At 35.9% G+C, this 23,156-nt stretch overlaps 1 protein-coding gene across 2 annotated transcripts in view; it reads right to left on the reverse strand.

Annotated features, from left to right (window-relative positions):
* Positions 1 to 23,156, reverse strand: part of LOC100372975 (protein phosphatase EYA1) — a 151,320-nt gene that overhangs the window by 92,572 nt on the left and 35,592 nt on the right. For both annotated transcript variants that reach the window (XM_085493180.1, XM_085493182.1), the window contains exon 2: positions 6,170 to 6,259. In XM_085493180.1, the coding sequence (XP_085349306.1) occupies positions 6,170 to 6,259 (90 nt within the window). The remainder of the gene's footprint in view (positions 1 to 6,169; positions 6,260 to 23,156) is intronic.

A 23,156-nucleotide genomic window follows, 5' to 3' on the forward strand; every position in this document is an offset into this window, starting at 1 on the left:
ACCTACACGTCCAGACCTGACATTTGACGACTCACTTACACATCAAGAACCTAACATTTGACGACTTACCTACACGTCCAGACCTGACATTTAATGACTCACCTACTTGTCCAGACCCTGACATTTGATGAATCACCTACATGTCCAAACCCTGACATTTGATGACTCACCTACACGTCCACCCCTTGACATTTGACGACTCACCTACACGTCCAGACCCTGACATTTGACGACTCACCTACATGTCCAGACCCTGACATTTGACGACTCACCTACACGTCCGGAACCTGACATTTGACGACTCACCTACTTGTCCAGACCCTGACATTTGACGACTCACCTACATGTCCAGACCCTGACATTTGATGACTCGCCTACACGTCCAGACCCTGACATTTGACGACTCACCTACACGTCCAGACCCTGACATTTGACGACTCACCTACATGTCCGGAACCTGACATTTGACGACTTACCTACACGTCCAGACCTGACATTTGATGACTCACCTACACGTCCAGACCTGACATTTGACGACTCACTTACACATCCGGAACCTGACATTTGACGACTTACCTACACGTCTAGACCTGACATTTGACGACTCACTTACACATCCAGAACCTAACATTTGACGACTTACCTACACGTCCAGACCTGACATTTGATGACTCACCTACTTGTCCAGACCCTGACATTTGATGACTCACCTACGTGTCCAAACCCTGACATTTGATGACTCACCTACACGTCCACCCCTTGACATTTGACGACTCACCTACACGTCGAGACCCTGACATTTGATGACTCACCTACATGTCCAGACCCTGACATTTGATGACTCGCCTACACGTCCAGACCCTGACATTTGATGACTCACCTACATGTCCAGACCCTGACATTTGACGACTCACTTACACGTCCAGACCCTGACATTTGACGACTCGCCTACATGTCCAGACCCTGACATTTGACGACTCGCCTACATGTCCAGACCCTGACATTTGACGACTCACCTACACGTCGAGACCCTGACATTTGATGACTCACCTACACGTCGAGACCCTGACATTTGATGACTCACCTACACGTCGAGACCCTGACATTTGATGACTCACCTACACGTCCACCCCTTGACATTTGACGACTCACCTACACGTCCAGACCCTGACATTTGACGACTCACCTACATGTCCAGACCCTGACATTTGACGACTCACTTACACGTCTAGACCCTGACATTTGACGACTCGCCTACATGTCCAGACCCTGACATTTGACGACTCACCTACACGTCGAGACCCTGACATTTGATGACTCACCTACACGTCGAGACCCTGACATTTGATGACTCACCTACACGTCGAGACCCTGACATTTGATGACTCACCTACACGTCCACCCCTTGACATTTGACGACTCACCTACACGTCCAGACCCTGACATTTGACGACTCACCTACATGTCCAGACCCTGACATTTGACGACTCACCTATACGTCCGGAACCTGACATTTGACGACTCACCTACACGTCCAAACCCTGACATTTGATGACTCACCTACACGTCGAGACCCTGACATTTGATGACTCACCTACACGTCGAGACCCTGACATTTGATGACTCACCTACATGTCCAGACCCTGACATTTGATGACTCACCTACATGTCCAGACCCTGACATTTGACGACTCACTTACACGTCCAGACCCTGACATTTGACGACTCACCTACATGTCCAGACCCTGACATTTGACAACTCACCTACACGTCGAGACCCTGACATTTGATGACTCACCTACACGTTGAGACCCTGACATTTGATGACTCACCTACATGTCCAGACCCTGACATTTGATGACTCGCCTACATGTCCAGATCCTGACATTTGACGACTCACCTACACGTCCAGACCCTGACATTTGACGACTCACCTACATGTCCAGACCCTGACATTTGACGACTCACCTACACGTCCGGAACCTGACATTTGATGACTCACCTACATGTCAAGACCCTGACATTTGACGACTCACCTACATGTCCGGAACCTGACATTTGATGACTCACCTACTTGTCCAGACCCTGACATTTGATGACTCACCTACACGTCGAGACCCTGACATTTGATGACTCACCTACACGTCCAGACCCTGACATTTGATGACTCGCCTACACGTCCAGACCCTGACATTTGATGACTCACCTTCACGTCCAGAGACCCCGACATTTGATGACTCGCCTACACGTCCAGACCCTGACATTTGACGACTCACCTACACGTCCAGACCCTGACATTTGACGACTCACCTACATGTCCAGACCCTGACATTTGACGACTCACCTACACGTCCGGAACCTGACATTTGATGACTCACCTACATGTCAAGACCCTGACATTTGACGACTCACCTACACGTCCGGAACCTGACATTTGATGACTCACCTACTTGTCCAGACCCTGACATTTGATGACTCACCTACACGTCCAGACCCTGACATTTGATGACTCACCTACACGTCCAGACCCTGACATTTGATGACTCGCCTACACGTCCAGACCCTGACATTTGATGACTCACCTTCACGTCCAGACCCTGACATTGACAACTCACCTACACGTCCAGACCCTGACATTTGATGACTCACCTACACGTCTAGACCTGACATTTGACGACTCACCTACTCGTCCAGAGACCCCGACATTTGACACCCTGGGATGAATGAGATATATAGCGCAGCGAGGGGTACACATGTATTTCATGTTAAAGATGACATCTGGTTACGATGCACATGTTACTCTGACAATGAGGAAAGGCAATTTCTCACAATAATAATATGACTAAGCTAAGGCATGGAAAATAGCACAACATTAATATATTAGAAGCACATATCTCTAAATAAAGTACATGTACTGTATTTACCATACTTCTTTATTAGTAGTGCTTATGTAAATGTAAGAGGCATGTCTATGGCCATAATAAGTATTATTTGAATGATCCAGTTTATTGAAGATGTACTTCTAATGGTGACTAGATCGCACCCCCTACCATAGAAGTGCATGTGTTAACAGCACATTGCTATGACTGTCAATGTGTTAACACACTGAAGGACACATAAATTATACTCCATACAGTACTACAGTACTATTGTTTTACTCCAGGAATAATAGATACCTTGGTTGACAAAATTTCCTCTGTCTGTCGCAAGATTAACTGAACAAATGCATTATGTGGAGACAAACTGAAAAAGAAGGGAAAGTTTCGAAATGTGGAATATTTTCCAACACATAGATAACATTCCTCGGAAAATTAGAGTATGATTAGTGGAATGCAACAGCCAATACCACTAATCAGTAGACGACTGACGGCAACATTCCTAGGTTTGGGCTAGTTTTATAAGACAAGACCTCCTTTATTAAAGCCATGTGTTCAGCTTTAATAGTTTGAGAAAAGGTGCAAATGATATGGAGAATCTAAAGATTGATTCAAAGAGCAGATTTTTATCTATTTTATTTATTTCACACCAACAATACCACAAATAGACAACTTTATAAGAAAAATTAGATGTTTTTTAAGATACTAAGTCAAGGCGATATTCACTAAATTTCCTCTCCATGAATACTGTAAAATCTGTATTGGCTTCTATCAAAATAGTACAATGCAACGGAGGGGATGCGGCTTCTATCAGAGCATCTACACTTTTTTTGATTCTCAATTATTCAAATAGAATGGGTGCGACTTCTATTAAAGATGCGGCTTCTAATACAGATTTTACGGTAGTCTTAAATGAGCCATTTTCTAGACTCTTTGCAATCTTACATTATCAAATTGTGAGTTATGCATAAAATCAAATGTAAGAACAGAAATAATAATAAAGATCATAGAGTCGAACATTGTGTGGGATTAAACAAACGGGTATTGTGCTCTACACATTTGATGACGGACGACTTTGATGAAGTAAGGGTAACTCAACGTCTAGTCATAGGCTACATGTGTTCCAGATCTTAATTTTTCATAGCAAATTACTGGATCAACCAAGAGCATCTATACATGTTTTTCTGGATTGGTACAGCTAGGCTATAAGAACAAAACATCCCATAAACGAGCCAATCACAGACATATCGTCAAGAAACACCCAAAACGGCCAAGGGGGTGGGAAAAGATTACAAACTGAGTGGAAGATAAGATTACTCACAAAAATAAAGCCGTTGAGCAAAACTGCAAAATTTACAGAAGCTGCATGAAGTACTACTAAAATGAAAAATTTATCGACAGACTAAAGTCAAAGGGATGGACTGTTCAGGGAAATGTAACTGAAGATAGCAACATCTGTTACTAAGGTACTGCTGGCATAATCCCTTAAATTGTTAAAATGTTGCCATCAGACGTGGAATTTCAACTTTTTCGCTTTTGACATTTAGTGTTCTGTTAACAAGGATGCAACAGATTCGGAAAGTAGAGCAAATCGGTTAAATGCCACAAAGAAATTTTTTTTTATAAACTTATCAAGTCAGGGAAAATGTGGAATTATGTAGTAGTGGCTATTATACAGTGAACTATTTTAAGTAAGTTTGAGTGAATTTGAATTGAACACTACCAAGCATGTTACTGCACATATATACATGTATGAGAAACAACTTCATATTGTATATTAATAAAATCCTCACTAAAATTAAAGCGCGGTGGTCGTTGCGCAGCGCGTGTTTGAATTTCATGTAAATAAACAATGTATTTTACATGCGTTGTATATGTCGCTATGAGTCCCATATCGAACAGGACGCGGCGCGACGACTGTCGCATTTTAAATGCAAATTTTTTGAAATGTATTAAAATCATTAGGATTCATATCGAAAATAATATATGACCTTTTAATTCCTTGTTCATCGATCAAAATTTTGATATATAAACAAAATAATGTAACCATAGAAACGAGCGAGAAAAATGCAAATTTTGACTATTTTCAATGACGTTTTTCAAAAAATTAATCCCAATATTTTTTCAACATTTTCAGTATACTAAAGATGAAAACAACGACATATAAACCTCAAACCTCATTCTAGACAGTTAGTCGAAGCGACTTTCATACAAATTTGTAGTTCTAGAGTAAGAAGATCATGATGGTTGTTACTTGTAGTTTGTTTTAAGTAAAATAGGAATACTACTTATAAATAATTTGGTGTGATTGTATCCTCATTTCAAACTTTTCACAGTATACCCCACCCCATACAAGGTAAAAACAGGAAGCAGAAAATTTTAGTATAGTGGTATTTTGCCACAGAAACAATCTTCCATGTGTGGGACTACGTGAAAGAGACCATCTTGATATTATAATATCATAAATTAGAAGCACTATTCCAAGAATAAGTCAAACTCAACCTGGGAAATTGAAGAATAAAGCTAAATAAAGTGAAATCACATATTTTTGTTTCTTTGTGCTATACTGTCTCTGTAAGAATGCACAATATTACGATAATGCCATGATGTCATACTGAGCCATAAGATTTTTTCAAGATTTAATATATTAATGATTGTTTGGGGTAGGTGTTTTTTATCAACTTTGATTTTCACAGGTTTGGTAGCCGTTGTGCTTGGCATGGTTGGGTTTTAAGGGGTCTGTGAATCAACACAGGAAATGGCCTGGCCTGGAAACTAAAAGGAATAACATTTAATAAGTGACCTAACACACAGTTTTCTACATTTGACATGACACGTATCAAGAAATGAGAAAATAACAGGAGCATACAAAAGCTTGTTTCCATGGTGATGATTTTGTGAATTCTCCAGAGTTAAATATCATGACCATTTAGAATTAAAAAGATTTTTTGAGATCTGGACAAAAATGTTTGTGGGCCACAATAATTATCTCAATGTTAAATCATGGAATATAACAAGTTCAATCCTGTATAAAAAAAAATGTGTTAGTTGTGTTAATACACAAGATATGATTTAGAGTATTACATTACAGAAATCACAAAACCATTCCTGTACAAAACTGTAGTGGTTTGCATGCCCTTACATGGAAAACTAGACAAATTAATTGATAACACGTCAGATCTGGGAGCTGTGAAAACTCAGCAATTCACACATTTCAATTCAGACTTGACAATTAAACTCTTGTCAAATTAACTCTTGTAAAACAGGGAAAGAGAAAAATATGGCTTAATTACTTTAGTCATAAGCAGATGCTCCATGTCTAGGCCATTCATATTCTGGTTTAAGTTTGCCACATCCTGCATCTCAAAAGTGGAACTGTGCAGCTGGAAACAAATAAGACAACATGGGTATTTCTGCAGATCAGTTTTAAACCTAAAGTCCTATGAACCACACATGTAAATGAAAAATATCGTAGTATGAAGAACTAAAACAGTGACGGATCATATTCGTATGGAACAGACATTAATACCAAAAGAAGATGAATTTGTGTTTGTGAATTGAGACTCCCAGCGAAATATACACTGTAACAAATTTTATGTTGGCGGCATCGCAAAATCCACGAAAAACGATCTTTACAATAATCAAGTGGTTTGCAGTGCAAAAACAGACTGCTAGACGGTAACGTTAAAACCTTTGGTAGCACTAGGTGAGAAACAAAGAAAATAACATGAATGGCCTTGACAAGAGGGCATGGTTTTTGCTTAAAACGCTCAGGAAACAGAATCTAGGTACTGATTAAAAAAACATAGTCCACCATCAGCGTTATCAGTTGGCAAAGAGAGCAATTAGCTTCATTAACAGCAAAAGAGCCAATAACAGAAGTGATGGATACTTCATAGCATACCAAATTAAAAAGACTTGAAACACAAGAGAAAAAACATGTGGATTGTCTGGAGTAGCAACCAAGATAATAAAAAACATTTTCGCAAGCAAACTATTTTACAAAATGACAGAAATCAGAAAAACATTCACCAGTAAATAAATCAGCATCTTGCTAGACTTACGAAGAAATCCAGAAATTTTAAATGACACAATCTATTTAAAATGCTGCCAGTTGACAACCTTGTTCAGTTGGCCATTTTGGCTATTCTGTTTAAATTTCTTACAGTTGACCATTTTTGTAAATGGCTGCCAGTTGGCCATTTTGTTCAAGAGGCTGCCAGTTGACCACCTTGTTTAAACGGCTGCCAGTTGGCCATTTTGTTCGAAAGGCTGCCAGTTGACTATTTTATTTGAAAGGCTGCCAAGTTGACTATTTTATTTGAAAGGCTGCCAGTTGACCACAGTTCAAACCTAATAACATAACTTGATTCATTTTAACAGTTTAATACTTTAGTTCATTTAGGCCTAATAACCAAGTATGTTTATTTTGGTGGGGTTTTCAGTACACTAAACTCATACAGGGCTTGTACATTATCACACATTTGCTTCTAATAAAGTGGTATTATAAATGAAGAATGTCATTATTAAAATTGTTATTGCAAACCTATATTAAAGTATATTTTAATTTATTTACTGATTTCCCAGCGCACTTTGTAAAATCTTTCTTTTCAACAAGAATCACATTAGCTGTTTTGGGAACACAAAGTAGTGGTACAATACACACTTGTACTCTCCTTCTGACGGTGAAAATTGTATTTATTTTTAATTTTTTGGAAAGAAACATAATAGTTAGGCTACACTCTATTATGGACTAAGATTACAGCTAATCCCACATGTTAGCTTATCAGCTTGACTCTGATGGCACTACACATGGGTGAGACTAATAGTACAGTTCTCAGTCATCTCCAAATACTGCTTACCACAAGTCAATACAGAATTGATTTGCGCCATCTACAGGTAGAGAGTACACCCTCTACAGTTCAATGTTTGGTATAAATACTTCCATTACAACCATAGTAACGTTTGGAGCCTTCTTATAATGAACAATTTGCATTCCCTCTTAGCCTTTTTTTTTGTCATGTAATTTTCTCAGTCAGGTGACCAGGTGACCAGGTTTCTTAGTGAAATTGAATACAAAATGAATGAAATGATAAGGAATGTTTCTCATACTGCTCAAATACACCTGAGATGAAATCACAAATTTGGCTGATTTTTCGATACCAAACAAAACAATGTTGTTGTTGTTGTTTACAGTTGTCTAATACTAGTATCCCTATACAGTTGTATACTAATTTAAACAATAAATATTGCTAAGCAGTTATCAGTGGCATTCTCACTGGACGAAATAAGCCTTTTATTTGAGAATACGCCATTGTGGCGTTGGCGTTTTTGACGTGACCAGATCCTAAACGCTGTTGTCACACCGTCTCTTGCACAAAGCAATGTGCCGTGTACACAATATGACGGCCAAACGCCCTCTATTGCTGACTTATTTATGCTTGTCATTACACAAGATGGCGTCAGAGGTTACAGGTCAAATGTCGAACTGGTCAGACGAAGAAACAAGATTACTAATATCTGTATGGAGAGAATTGACAGCATTTACTCTAGCATCTGTATGGACTAGGGATGCTAGAGTAAATGCTGTGATTGCCGAAAAAGCGGCTAAAAAGGGGATGGACAGGACGTCATTACAATGTCAACGAAAGATCAAAACTTATAAAGTATAAAATAAGAAGTTATTGAGCACAACAACAGAAGCGGTAGAGATTTGAAAAACTACGCCATCTTTGGTATGAACTACACGAAATATTAGGTGGAAGGCCAGCATTCAATCCTCAAGCACCAGTATTTTTACTAAGTGAGACCGCGAGCAGACAATTCAGCAGATTATCTAATATTTGCACCACAAAAAACAGTGTTAACACAGGCGTGTTTTAGACGTGCGAGAACGTATTTTTTGACAAGCGTCTAGCAGCTGGATGCAAACCTTTAAGCCTCAGTGAATCAACATAATTTTCACAGACTATGAAGCAAAAGGAATATGGCCTGAACTTTTCGTAGACCAAATCTCCACAAATATACAATTTATTGTGGCATACAATCACTGCGGTAATATTCATAGTGACAATGAACTTGATGTTTACAACAGCTAGACTTAAAAGGCAATGAATGATATTCATTGTTTAGGGTTCATTATAAACCCTAATGGAGCATTTAATGACGTTTAAAGAAAACAAGGCTAAAACGCAGATAAACCATCATCCTGTAAAGTGCAACAAAATACCTTTTTAGCAAAAATTAGAGTTAAAAATGGAGAACAAGGGAAAGAACACAAGTAGAATCACTAGTAAACCAAAGTATTACAAAGTGATGAAATATTAGGTTTATATGAATTCAGACATAGACACTAATCAGTAAAATACCAAATCAATAACACTAACCATCACAGACAGCTGAAAGTTGGCCTCAAGGTAAAAAAATGATACAAACACGCATAGTTTGATGATTAGCGTCGTTTTATAGAATCGCTTTTATTTGCATCCAGCCAGGGAAACTTTATCCGCCGAAATGGTCTGAATCGCTGAGCGATCCATCAGCAGGGAAGGCTCTACATACAAATGAAATAAACGACTACTTTTAATAAGCGTAGATGGAAATAAGTATTCTGACTGATTTAATTATTTCTGACAATAAGTGCAAAGGACACTGTCGAGGGAAACTAAAGGATTTGGTGGTTTCGAAATAAGTGAAAAATAATTGTCCACAAAGCTCTTACAACAACAATCTCATACAAAGTTATCGTGTTATCAGTTTAACCAACCAATGAAAATGGAACCCACAATCTGATAAAGAGGAGTGGTGAACAATACAAGCCAAAGAAACAAAAAAAATTACTTTTACTTCTTTTTTTTTGTTTTTTTTTAAATTAGATTCTATCACTATGTGCCCTGTAGGCAAAGTTAAATGGATGAAGCTATTGTGCTGACATTCCTTATGGAAATTTGTACCACTCTACACAGTAAAATTAATGAATATACTGACCAGGAATTATTGAAAACAGTATTTTAACTTTCAGCAAAATGCAGAGTCACATTTTCAATACTTTTTACAATTTTAAACCAGATTCATTAAATGTAAACAAAATTTAGAATTTTGCAGGACAGCAAAAATTGGCAGTCTTAAAAATCGCAACATTCATACCAAAAGGCAGTTATTAATTTGATTAGCCAATTAGAGGTCGCTTTTGATAGAAACATTTTTGACAGACGTGAATAGACTGATAAAGTGAAATTAGGGAAACATCCACGACAATTGCTCATTATGATACACATTTTACGGTAGACTAGTATTAGTTGAAGAAAAAATGAGAAGCAGAAAAGTTCTACAAAGACATAATCCATTGCTATGGTTACAAGACGTATAGAAATTAGGGTTGTTACTTTTCAAGCTTCAGAATGTGTAATGACTTCAAAATCTAAAGTAAACTTCTCGATGTTTTTTTGTGATTTATTTTTAACAAGGTCTACTTCAGAAAAACCGCAAAATGAGCGACACCTAAGAATGAGAGAGAAAACCAGAATACAACTGATCCACACATTAAGGAGCCTTACATCACCGGCAAAACATGGCGCCACACACGATGAATAGTACGGTACTTCAACTTTTATCGTGTTATTTGAATAGCCACATTATGCGAATGTCCACAACACAGTAATAACACCAGCACCTGTGTAGATTGTATGTATACGACCGCTAGAACGTATTTCTATTCTATTCTATTTACTTGCTGTTACTGACACAACAAGTTAAAAAATACTGGCGCCAAACAGACGTACACGAACATAATAATTTTTCAGTACAAAAGCAGGTCAATATTTAATCCAAATAGAGATTGTAAAGAGAGAGCAAATGCCACTAACAATAGGGACAACGGTCCTGTTTTACTGAAAACACACTTTTATTCTAAGCCGCAAAAATACAAAGAACAATCTCTAATTTTGGGGATATTTACACCGAATTATGATCAGGTAAAATTTAGGAGCCCACTTGCCGATAATAGCGGTTTCCAGTGAACAACCTGATAAAAAAATTGAATCAAAATTTTAAAATACTTGCTGTTAAAGATGACAAAAGTGGACTTAGGTGCTCAAATGGTGCAATTTTAACTGAGCTACACATGTTCCCAAATTACAATAATCATAATTCTTAATTTAAAAGTGGCCTAGGATATAGTTATTAAAGCTGAAGACAGTGATGTAGGAAAGACATCTTTAATTTTAAAATGACTCCATTTAGCAAATCGGGTACACCATTATTTTGCAAAGGTGAGCCGTTTAGTTAAATTGACTTGTAGATTTCTATGCAAGTACAACCATAGAAAACATGGCCTGTGGTACAAAGAGAAGAGGGGGGGGGGGTACATCTGGCATCTAAAATAACTATGAATAATAAGAAATAAATAAAAACAATCCTGCTATACAACATTAAGTAATTACTGAAAAATTCTTCAATTTTACGAGCAACAAAACAGCTAAGTTTTATACATGTAGCAGCAAAGAATTTCACTGTAGTTCTAGCCATAGTGACTTACGCCGAATGTTGGACTTGTGAACGGCCATTGAATCATCAATTGGGAGAATTCCCTCAAATTAGACAGTTTACAGCATCCATTAGCGGCCATTTCATGATGAATAGAATGTTTCTAACACCGTATCCTAGTGGCTTTAAAAGCTAGGCCTGACAACACAACAATGAGGGGCAGTCATCAAACAATTTTGAGGGGCTAATTGGCTGCTCTTACTCTTGGTTGAAAAAAATAGCAACAAGGCAAGAACAGTGTTGTTTGTAAAAAAAAGACCTGTCAGTAAGCCTATAGACAGGAAACGGGCATAAAGACACAAGTATTCGAGAAGAGTCATTATGGTCCCTCTGAACTACATGGGCTATAGAAATATTTGTACACTAGTCGAGTGACACAAGTAAGAGGTTTGGGTTTTATAAGTTTGTTTTATGGACCTAGATAATAAAGAGGAACACAAAACGCTGACTATCGCTTTGATCAGACAATGATTAATTGCAGGGGTTCTCGCTACACTTTGAGGTTTCTAAAAAGTAATAGCATACTTGGCAGAAGCTCCAAACGCTGTTAAGTGGATGCTATACATACAAAACCTGCTATGGATGTGACGAAAGATACGTGTCACAAACTAAATAGTAATTTATTTCATTCTAGTTAAATCTGCTAATAATCTTTGTTTGATATTATGGTTACATTATGTCAAATGCAACTGTTGTTTTGTAGTCTTGAGTCTCACCTTGAAATACTCTCTAATATCAGTGGTTTAGGCAACAAAGTCTAACACGTTCCGAGTGCAATGAAGTACCTGTCATTAACTAGGATGACAGTTTACGAAAGCAGAGAGAGAAGAATGATGCAAATTAGTGATAGATTCGGTCTCACAAATGACGAACGAGAATCGAACAATGTTGATATGAGGAACGAATATTCACTGTGAATACATCGGTAACATCTATTGAAATGAAGCGCAGTGTGACGGTGCCGGACATTTACAGAGTCTTGAGACCTCCTGTTCCATAATGGATGCCGACGCTGATCAATACTGCTGTATGACAGGAAATCAAAATGGGGATCGTTAAACAGACTTGATGTTAAGCAAAGTGACAACAAATACGTCAAGCAGGATGTTTCAATCGTACACTATATAGCATGTGTAAAATGAAGCCTTCACAGCAACACAGAAATTGAGCACATAATAAATAAATAAAAAAAAATTTAAGAAATTAACAGAAATATGGGACAAATCTATGAGATTTAACTGTTTTAAAACCTGTCGTTTTACAATTGTATATTCTACGACACACTGCCTTATGGCTTATTATGAAATTCTAACAAATTATAGTTCATGGTGTTTATGTATCAGGTGAATATACATTTCAAAGCAAAAGAGTATACACTGCTTTAAATCACGAAAAATTGCAAAATTTTGAAGAGATGAATATTTCATTTGGCAGCCTTCAACTTTCAACTTTTGTCATCAAGCTCAAGATAATCCTGTAGTAATTTTTCCATTTTTTTTTTTTTTTAATTTTGAGCAAAAACTGTAGACAATGGGAAATTATTTCCATTTGGTTCCAAATCTTGAGAAATTTTGGGAAAATAGATAAAAATGTGCAAAACTTTACACCAAAATTGTGAGAGGTAAAAAAATGATGGCATTCACACAGTTAAGGCAGTGTGAGTCATAGATACTTGCAAAGATTTGTCTCAATGAATTCTATTAAATTAACATAAATGAAACTGTTTATAGTAAATATGTCACCTATTTTATTTTATTTTTTCGCATCAATGTATTATATTTTTTTTTCTAGTGATCAAAAAAATTATTCTGTTCGACTTTATTTACAAACGGCTCCTTCCTTGTCCAATCACAGAGAACATTTGTTCAACTCAATTAAAATTCCACTAAATTTCGACTCAAACTCATTAAACACCGCTGCAGTTCCCATCATGCTCTATATAATCATGGAGTACGTCTCACGTGTCAAATTCAAGATTGGTTAACGCTAAAGTCAATTTTGTTACATGTACCAATCAAAAAAGTAAACCCACATTATTATTTTTTCAAAAATCAAGACAACCAGTAGCAGGAAAGAATGTCTATTTTGTCCAAAACTAACAATTTCATAGGATAAATCATAGCACTCTAAGATATAATTTTTATCTTAACTACAGTACAATCATCGCCGTCGGAACACTCCAGAATGAGAAAATATGCAAATCTAAAAATCCTGCCACTCAAAACAAAAAAATCAGCACATAGTACGGAAATGGTAGTTTGTTTTACAGAAACAAGCTATGAAAATAGACTGGATAAAAATTATCTAAAATTTGGGTGAGAATAATTTTAACATTCAATGTTTTTTTTTAAAAAAAAAAAAAAAAAAATGAAGAATAAACACCAGTTTAAACATAGGACATAAGCTAGAAAATATGAAACAGGCCTGATGGATAAAAATGATTTAAATTACATTAAGAGGACGGCCGATAAATGGGTAAAGTGTTCAACATAAGCACATAATCAGAATCAATATGTCGTGAGTGATTGGAAATAAAGAATGCATAGTAACAGCGAAGACCCATTAACTAGCAACAACTGAACAAATAAGGTTTTTAACGCGGCTGTCTGGTGTGCAAATGAAGGTGAGCTCGGAAATGAGCGCTTTAATGAACGTCCAAATTACAACATTGCTGTAATTGAAGCTAAGGGACACAAAGTCAGCGGTTTTATCTCGGTAATTTATCATCCCAGCTGCAGTTTGATATCATAGGTCAGTCGACAGCCGAATCATCACATGAAAGGTGCTTTGATGGCAAAACACAATAATGAATATGGACATTCAGAATTCGGAAAAAATAGATAATATCCATTTTGAACTATAGAAAAAAATTTCCAATGACTTAATTCGCTGAAACAAGGGTGTACCTTGTGTCAAAATATTTGTATGAATAATTCACTTGTCGCTGGACTTATTGTAAATACGTACTAAAAAAAAGAGGAGCAACAGCGGTCATATTTCATCTTCATGTGAACAGCGCCCTCAGACCGAACACTGTAGAATTTTCATACTTTATCTGAAACTTTAAGCAAGTCCACAAATTTCGCAATCAGGGAAATCACAAAATTTTCTAGCAGTGAACATTTATTTGAGATCTTTATGATCATTCTGGAAATTTGTTCTCATAAATGCCCTTAACAAGCCTCAAAAATGATTAGTGGTGATAAAAAAACATTTGAAAGCATATCTCAGTGATAAATTACAAATTAGCTAATATAACATGTTTTACAGTATGAAATCAGTCAACAGTTATGTTTTTTTCCTGCAAATTATGTTCTTGTTTATGCCCAACATAAGGCTTAACATGACTATCATGATATTTTACCCCATGTACCATATCAGAAGTGAAATTTTAAACGTCCCTCGCAACATGTGACAGAATTCCAACATCACAAGGTTTGGTAATTATTTCTGGAAATTTGGTTATATTTTTTACATTCAGATTATTAAGGACCCAAGTAAAAATTTAAATGGTAAAAAATTTCACGATTTCCTCTGACTCACAAAGGTCCTCAAAATTTATCTTTTTAAAATTATTGTAGTGCAGTCTGATTGGTTGACAAACCATGCCAGACGACAGCAGCCAGAACAAAACATGAATATTTATTTGATTAGACGTACAAATGTAGTTCAAGGCGATGAACATTATCGACAGAAATTAAAGTGACCATCATAGCCTGTACTTTACATCTTGTGTTGGCCCATTGAAGGCCATCATTTTCCCGCCAAAATTTGAAGCAATATTTTGTACTTTTTTTATGTATTTTTCTGAAATTTCTTTGTTTATTTTGGACCAAATGAACATAATTTTACATTACCTAAAGCTCCTTATCAAAATTTTTGAAAAAATATAAAAAATTTAAATGGATATATGAAAAGTGAAAAATGTCGGTCGGGTATGGCACTCAACGGGTTAATCAGATTTACTATACCTTACATGTGCATGTAACAAATGTTTAATATAGGTGTTCCAGTAAGGATTTCATTTTATATGATGTGTAGAACTTTTGTTTCATACACTATTTATTGATTTATACTTTTCGCATTGACGCAACAAAGGATATCAAAATACAACATTTCTGACCTAGCATATGAATCCACTCATCTACAAAATGACAACTTTGACGACATCGTCATTTTCATCGCTAAATTTACAGCCATGCCACAATGCTTGGAAATCATTGGCTGAATGAAGTATATCATCACACTGCTAGAGGTCAGAGAACTAACTGCTTATCCATAAAACTCGCAGTTGTTTAGGCAAATGTTGGCATTTAATGTTGAAAATAAAGTTGGTTATATTCATTGGTCGACTGGCAGTAACCTCCGTGTTGTGAAATAAGGTAGTCACAATTTAACCTTTTCACTACCAGTTTCCTCTTTTTATCACAAATTCACTAAATAGCCATATTTATAGTCTGCCATTTTCTTTAAGAGATTGGGACAAAATAGCCAAATTTGTTAGTAAAAACTCAAAATCAACACAAATTTTGTAAGTTGGCTTCAAAATTACAGTTCATTTCCAAAAATATTGAAGAATATTAAAAAAAAGTGCAGAAATAGCCTTAAAATAAGAGTCTATTCTAGCTTGAATATAGAAACTTGTCTCCGTATTCTAGCCTGACTATAGAATATTGACTCCCTATTCTAGCCGGAATATAGAATATTGACTCCCTATTCTAGCCGGAATATAGAATATTGACTCCCTATTCTAGCCGGAATATAGAATATTGACTCCCTATGCTAGCCGGAATATAGAATATTGACTCCCTATTCTAGCCGGAATATAGAATATTGACTCCTATTCTAGCCGGAATATAGAATATTGACTCCCTATTCTAGCCGGAATATAGAATATTGACTCCCTATTCTAGCCGGAATATAGAATATTATCTCTCTATTTTAGCTGGAATATAGAATATTGACTCTCTATTCTAGCCGGAATATAGAATATTGACTCCCTATTCTAGCCGGAATATAGAATATTGACTCCCTATTCTAGCCGGAATATAGAATATTGACTCCCTATTCTAGCCGGAATGTAGAATATTGACCCCCTATTTTAGCCGGAATATAGAATATTGACTCCCTATTCTAGCCAGAATATAGAATATTGACTCCCTATTCTAGCCGGAATATAGAATCTTGACTCCCTATTCTAGCCGGAATATAGAATATTGACTCCCTATTTTAGCCGGAATATAGAATATTGACTCCCTATTCTAGCGTGTATTGTAGTTAATTAATAAAAAATCTAATCTGTGTAAGCTAATTTGCACATACCCATGATGCAACGTAATCATCAGTGCATATTTTATGCACAATTAAAATCAACTAAATGGGCAACAGAAAATGTTTGTGTGTTTTTTTTATTTTCATTACCATATATTTATTTATCCGAGTAAGAGCCCAGGGTCCTGAACATGGAAAATTGCCAAAAAATAGGAGTGGGCCTATAAATACGGTATTTTATTTGCATGCAAATATTTAAGGTTAAAACAGAAGATACCAAATGAGGAACGAGAGAACTCCCAACCAAGGAGCTCCCTCCTAAAAGTCAGTCATGCTAATACGCTGCTAGTTTATTTCACAGAGTAAAAACTCCTTCAAAATTATTTTCACTGGCATTCAATTTCACCATTTTGATGTTTTTAGCAACTTCACAGGGTTTTAAGTTCACAAACTTGGCAGGAAAATTTTGTTTTATTGTTATTCTACATATTCATGCTGATTTAATTTATCAAATTTTATTTATCGGTGTAATTAGCAAAATTAAAACCAGTGAATAATTAATGTGTTTACAGTACTAAGAAAAGTTAGAAACCAATTTTTGAGTTCCATTAAGCTTTGACATTTCAACACATTGGTGGCTAAAATACATTATGGAGAGCATACCATATCGTCAAGGCGATACATTTAATCTTAGAGTTTTCAAAAACATAAATTTTCAGTATGACATTATTTCTATCAGCTGCATAACAAGTCAACAAACAAAATTGGAAAAACATTTTTCTCAGTTATATCTGAGTGGACCGTGAATTCCTCAGCAGCTTGCACTCACAGCATTAGACTAACAACCATCCTTTCCTCTGTTTATTCAAATTAATTACTGCTTTACTTGGTGCATTGCGACGGACATAGTTATAATTTCAATTTTGATGAAGCACTGGCTGAGTAGTTGTTATCACAGAGGACCTATCGCACCTTTCGTCTTATAATTATGATATTAAGTTCCATCTCACCCAGCGGTTTGATTCAAAACATTACTGAAATGGCATAGCGGTAAGAATGTGCTAAATGGTGGCTTGCTGAGAGGTCAAGACCCTGGTCTAACTTCATCTCCCCCCCCAAACATCAAGTGGGTCTGAAGTATAACCTTATAATTGACCCCGCCGTATATACATATATTTTAGTTAGCGTTAAGTACAGCGGTTTGTCTGCAGTTCTTGATATAAATACATCAAAGTTGTATGTATAGTCGTGTCTTTGCAAGGAAGGGTGCTAGCTATTAGTTTAACCTTTGCCTTATCTGACTATTTTTATGATGTTGACATTTCGGAGATCTATATTTTATACTGTGAAATACTTTATTTTAGCTGGAATTTATTTTTTTGTGTGTTGTATAGAATTTATTTTCACTGAATTTGATGAGTTTAATGTAAAATATAGTGAAAAAATTATATTTACTGGATTTTATTTTCACTGAATCAACCCTTCAACAAAAATTAATTCCAAGCGAAAATAAAGTATTTTACAGCATTTCAATTTGTTTCACATACATGTATATGGAAGCAGAAGTCTGTCTTTATCTGAGTACTAACAAATACTCAAGACAAAAATTAAAAAAATCAAAGTATATCTCAAGATATTGTTGACGAAAATACGCAACTATGAACAAGATTCGTTAATAGAATGAATGTTGAAATATGCTAACTAGCTCCTAATACGAGCATGGTGATGTGAAATAAAGTTGAACAAAGTTAAAGTGGGGGAGTCGTCACCTGCGCAGCGTGTCATTGTTTACAAACAAGTGCCTACCCATGAGCCTTTGGGTTTTTAGCGTGTGTTGTTATCTTCGCATAGAACTAAATTCCCGCGCGTGCACAGGTGAAGACCCTCCCAGTATAAGGAATTTGATTACCTATAATGTCGCTAGGTTTTAGAATTCATTGATTCTGGGGAAGCAATACACTATACCATATTTGCTCTATTAGAAGCATATCTTCGATAGAAAACAGGAAGCAATACAGTATACCGTATTTGCTCTATTAGAAGCATATCTCCAATATAGGAACAGGAAGCAATACAGTATACCATATTTGCTTTATTAAAAGCATAACTCCAATATATATGAAATATTTTTGGAGTAATGTTAGTGTATTTGGTGTCCACACATTTGGTGTCAGCTGGTGTTGCTGGGAAGTTGTCATGGAGAAAAATATATTTGTGAAAGATTTTATGTTGTGCGGCAGAACGGCTCAATAAATATATTCTGTATTATTCCCCTGGTACACTGGATCATTGAAAGATGACCACAGACACTCCTCTGTCATTTACGCAAACGCATATGCTACTAAAGGGAAATACAGTATGGTATACTAGATTATTCAAAAGACTAATGACCATAGACATACCTGTCATTTATGCAAGTGTATGCGTTACTAATAGAGTAAGTACTGTTGTACACAGCTAAGTAAGTGTATCCACTGTCTTTTAATTTAAGAAAATCCATGATTAAGTCCTTTATAGTAAGTAAAAGTGTAAACAAGTCAAAACAGTATATGAAAAAGTCAATATAGTATAAAGTGTTAGTCAACACTGTCACGGTGTCAACTCATGCATGCATAAAGTGATTATACGCAGCAAATATAATTCAAAGAATAAATGAAAAAATTCTATTTCATCTCAGTCTATCACTTCTCATAATAATTAAAGCCCATTGTTTAGTACTCCCATGGTGCATCTCGCCATGAAGGTAAAAAAAAGATGGAGGCATGACGTTATTGTTCTCACTGTGTACTAGGAATGTTTGTGTAGGTTTCGTAGTAAGTAGTCTTCTTGATGAGTTGACAGTATAAAGCAAACATAATGTAATCTCGCATCGCTATGGGAATGGACGGAGATGATCGCTGAAACAAAAATCAAGATTTTTAATCAACGATTGACTTGTCAAGAAACGTTTCACACTTTGCACATTTCTTCTGGTAACAAACATCCAGGTTTGTCCTTTCACCTCACCTCACTCTTTTTTACTTGAATTCCAGACACACATTTATGTTCGAAGTTTTATGTTTTGTACGCCGCAGCTATGCTAGAACAATGCATTTATTTATACGCCAAGTCTTCTATATATATATATATTTTTTTCTCTTTGTTTGTTTGTTTATGTATATTTGTTGTTGTTGTTGTTTTTGTATATGGGATGCTGGACTGTGTTGGCAGTGTAAAACAACTGAATGTATGGTTTGATGTCAAGTATTCACATTTGTAATTTATCATTTTTGAGTCTTAGATGAGACTAGGAGACGTTTTGATCCAGTTCATTTGTACTGACTGATTTATTGGCTCCTATTAATCTCTTAAGTGGACAAGCACTTGTAGAGGATCAGCTGGAACCATTTCCATTGGATCTAGAGTTTCAACCACAGTCTCTTACTGAAGACATCTGTATTATTGAGTAGGAGTTTATATGAATCCTTCCGTTTTCATCTTTTTAGCTGATGTTTAGCTTTCTGTCACTAATACACTCATGTCTAGTGAGGTTGTTGTTGATATCAGAGGCAACAAAATCAATGGTGAAATGTTCAAATTTGTTTTATTCTACATGTATCTGTACTTCAAAGGTAACATTTCACACCAACCCCCCATATTTATTTCGAAAATTTGACCAAAAGCTGTTTAGTCACTCAGGAATTATGTCTATTTACAGGTAAGAAACAGTCTAAACTTTTCCAGTAATTTTTTAAAATATCCCAGAAACCAAACAATTAAAATGTACTAAAAGTCATTTTAAAAACAAGTTTGAAATGAAACATTCTGTTCACATATGCATAAAGATGTCCACATTCAAACCCAGTGTTGATAACCATGTGTGAACAGTTTAGTCTTGTGACATCCTATCCCATAGTCCTGAGACTGACAGCTTACAAGATCACGAATGCAGTTATAAAACACTCTCAGATTCTTTGTCATACCAGGTTTGCATCACTACCTGCTTAACTACCTCCTGTATAACCTGATTTTAACCAGAGTTATTAGGGAACCAGAATTGTGAGTGCATATTACAGAGTATGACATGGTAGGAGTGTGTACTGAGCATGCAGTCGCTAGGTTGGTGTGGCTGGTTAGCTTCAAACGAGTGTCTACCCATGAGCCTTTGCGTTTTTAGCGTGTGTTATCGTCGGTTGGGACTCAATTCCAGCGCATACGCAGGTAAAGACCCTCCCGTTTTAAATACCTCAACCATATCAATAGAATGTATCAGTCCATGAGACACGTTCTGCAGTGAGGTTTTCTGAACACCTTTTCATGTATAAGCTAAGAACCATTCCACAGCTTAAAGTAGTGTGAACATAGCTACAGCTTAGACAAGTGTTTTACAGAATGCATGAATAATACTGAAGACACTACATTTTTTTTTTATTATATAACAGTGTTATGGTATCAAAGATTAATTAAATTATACAGAAAATGGAACATTGTAGCAATGTCAATTTTTTAAGCATAAAGACAGCTATGTATCAGATAAATATAGTAATTAACAAAAATAGTAATTAACAAGTTGGATGTATGGAATGGAATGTTTTTCAGTTAAGCTTGCTGAATACAATAGTGCGCAAAAAATGCTTACCTAGTCCACCCACAATAAACATTTTAATTTGTTTATAAATATCTTTAACTTGCCATATTTCATGGGAGTATACAACACGCCATCTGCTCCCTGTTTAACCTGTTTGGGTCAGTGAATCTCCTAGCAACCGTAGAGAGCCAATGCCATTTTTTACAAATTACAGCCAAGACAAACAATTGTTTTCACATTTTTTGCTCAAGATCTTTAATAAAAGGAAGGAAACATCCATATGGGCCAGAATTAGAATAAAAATTATCCATGCTACACCAAAATTGTGGCAAGAAAAAGAATGATATGTTTAAAGAATTATATATGTTTTCTTTAATAACTACTTTTTATAGAGCTTTACTTTTAGCAGAAAACTTTTAAAGGAAACATCAATCCAAACAACATAATGACCCCTCAAGAAAAAGCTCCACAAATGTAGGAGAATGCAATTTACAGTTTTTTTATATCACTTTTCATTCTCTAGATATTCAGCTTTATATCAGTATTATGTAGTCAGCCATCTTGATTCTCAAGCAAAGGATTATGGGTAAAGTATGACATCATAGAATCTGTTGTCAGAAATTGAGAAAATTATTTCATCTATAACACCATAATTAATATACAAAGAACATGTAAATGTGTATTTTAGACCAGAAAATGTAGGCGGCTTGTTTATTAGAAACGTGCCCCCCCCCCCCCCCCCCAATAATTATGGAGTCTGTAAAGTCAAGAAAATAGAAGCTGCATTGTTACCTTTTGCCCTTTTCTTGTTTCTTCATGCTCAGTTCATAACTAGCATTTTGAGGGAAGAACCAACTCATGGCATACTTTACCCATGATGCCCTAGCATCGAGGAAGATAGTTCACAAGAGCCATCTTGGCATGTGTGGTTTTGGGGCAATAGGTTTATCCTATTGCTTTGAAAATGGTTTAACATGAGAATGATCTCAAAGAGAATCAGGCTCAGACAACTTGTGGTCACACTGAACTACCAGCCTGTATATTATTGCCAACCAGCATGTCTGATAAAAAAAAAGGTGGCTCACTGATTGGCTCATCATCTGCGGTGACAATAGTTGTATATTTAATAACAGCAGCGATCAATGTCATTATTATGTTTTTTCGAGTACGAACAACTAATTCAGGCCAACCGGTTACTGCATACTGTTAAAAGGGTTAATTATTCACTGGGTTTTAATTTTGCTTATTTCACCGACTGGGAAATGCGCTAAAAATAAAACCCAGTAAACATTTAAAATTGAGCATAGAACACATCGTGATGATAAAAATGTAAATTTAAAATATATGCCTGAAATACTAAATCAGTGAAATTTAAACCCAGTGAAAATTAGTCATTTTACAGTACAAGAATACCCGCAAAATGCAAGCGCAACCGCCTATGTTACTCTCTGTATCTTCAATACAGAACATCTGTTTGATTCTTACAATCACATGACTTTTGAACCTCAGGTCAACATATTTTGTGTTCTACATCCAAAAATGTTGGAAATGGATTAGGAAAATGCAAGGAAGACATTAATCAGCCATAATACAAGTGCAGAGAATATAAAGCAAAGTGAATTAAGTGAAAACTGTGAAATTTTGTAACAGTGTTAGCAACTTTTACAAATTTTTTTTTTTCTTTTTTTTTCTTCAAAGTAATTTTGATGCTTTCCATCTTCTCAGGTTTTTTTCAGCAAATCGTAAAACAGAACAAACAAATTTAATAGAACTAAAACTTTTGCAATAACTTTTTTTAGGCTACTAACAATTAATATATTTTTTTATTCTATTCTTTTATGCAAATTTGTTAGTTAGGAAAAAAAAGAAAATAGTATTCATGGAAAACTAAGCAAAAT

This window comes from Saccoglossus kowalevskii, chromosome 18 (genome assembly GCF_978046115.1).
Source record: "Saccoglossus kowalevskii chromosome 18, keSacKowa6.1, whole genome shotgun sequence".
NCBI classification, from domain to species: Eukaryota; Metazoa; Hemichordata; class Enteropneusta; family Harrimaniidae; genus Saccoglossus; species Saccoglossus kowalevskii.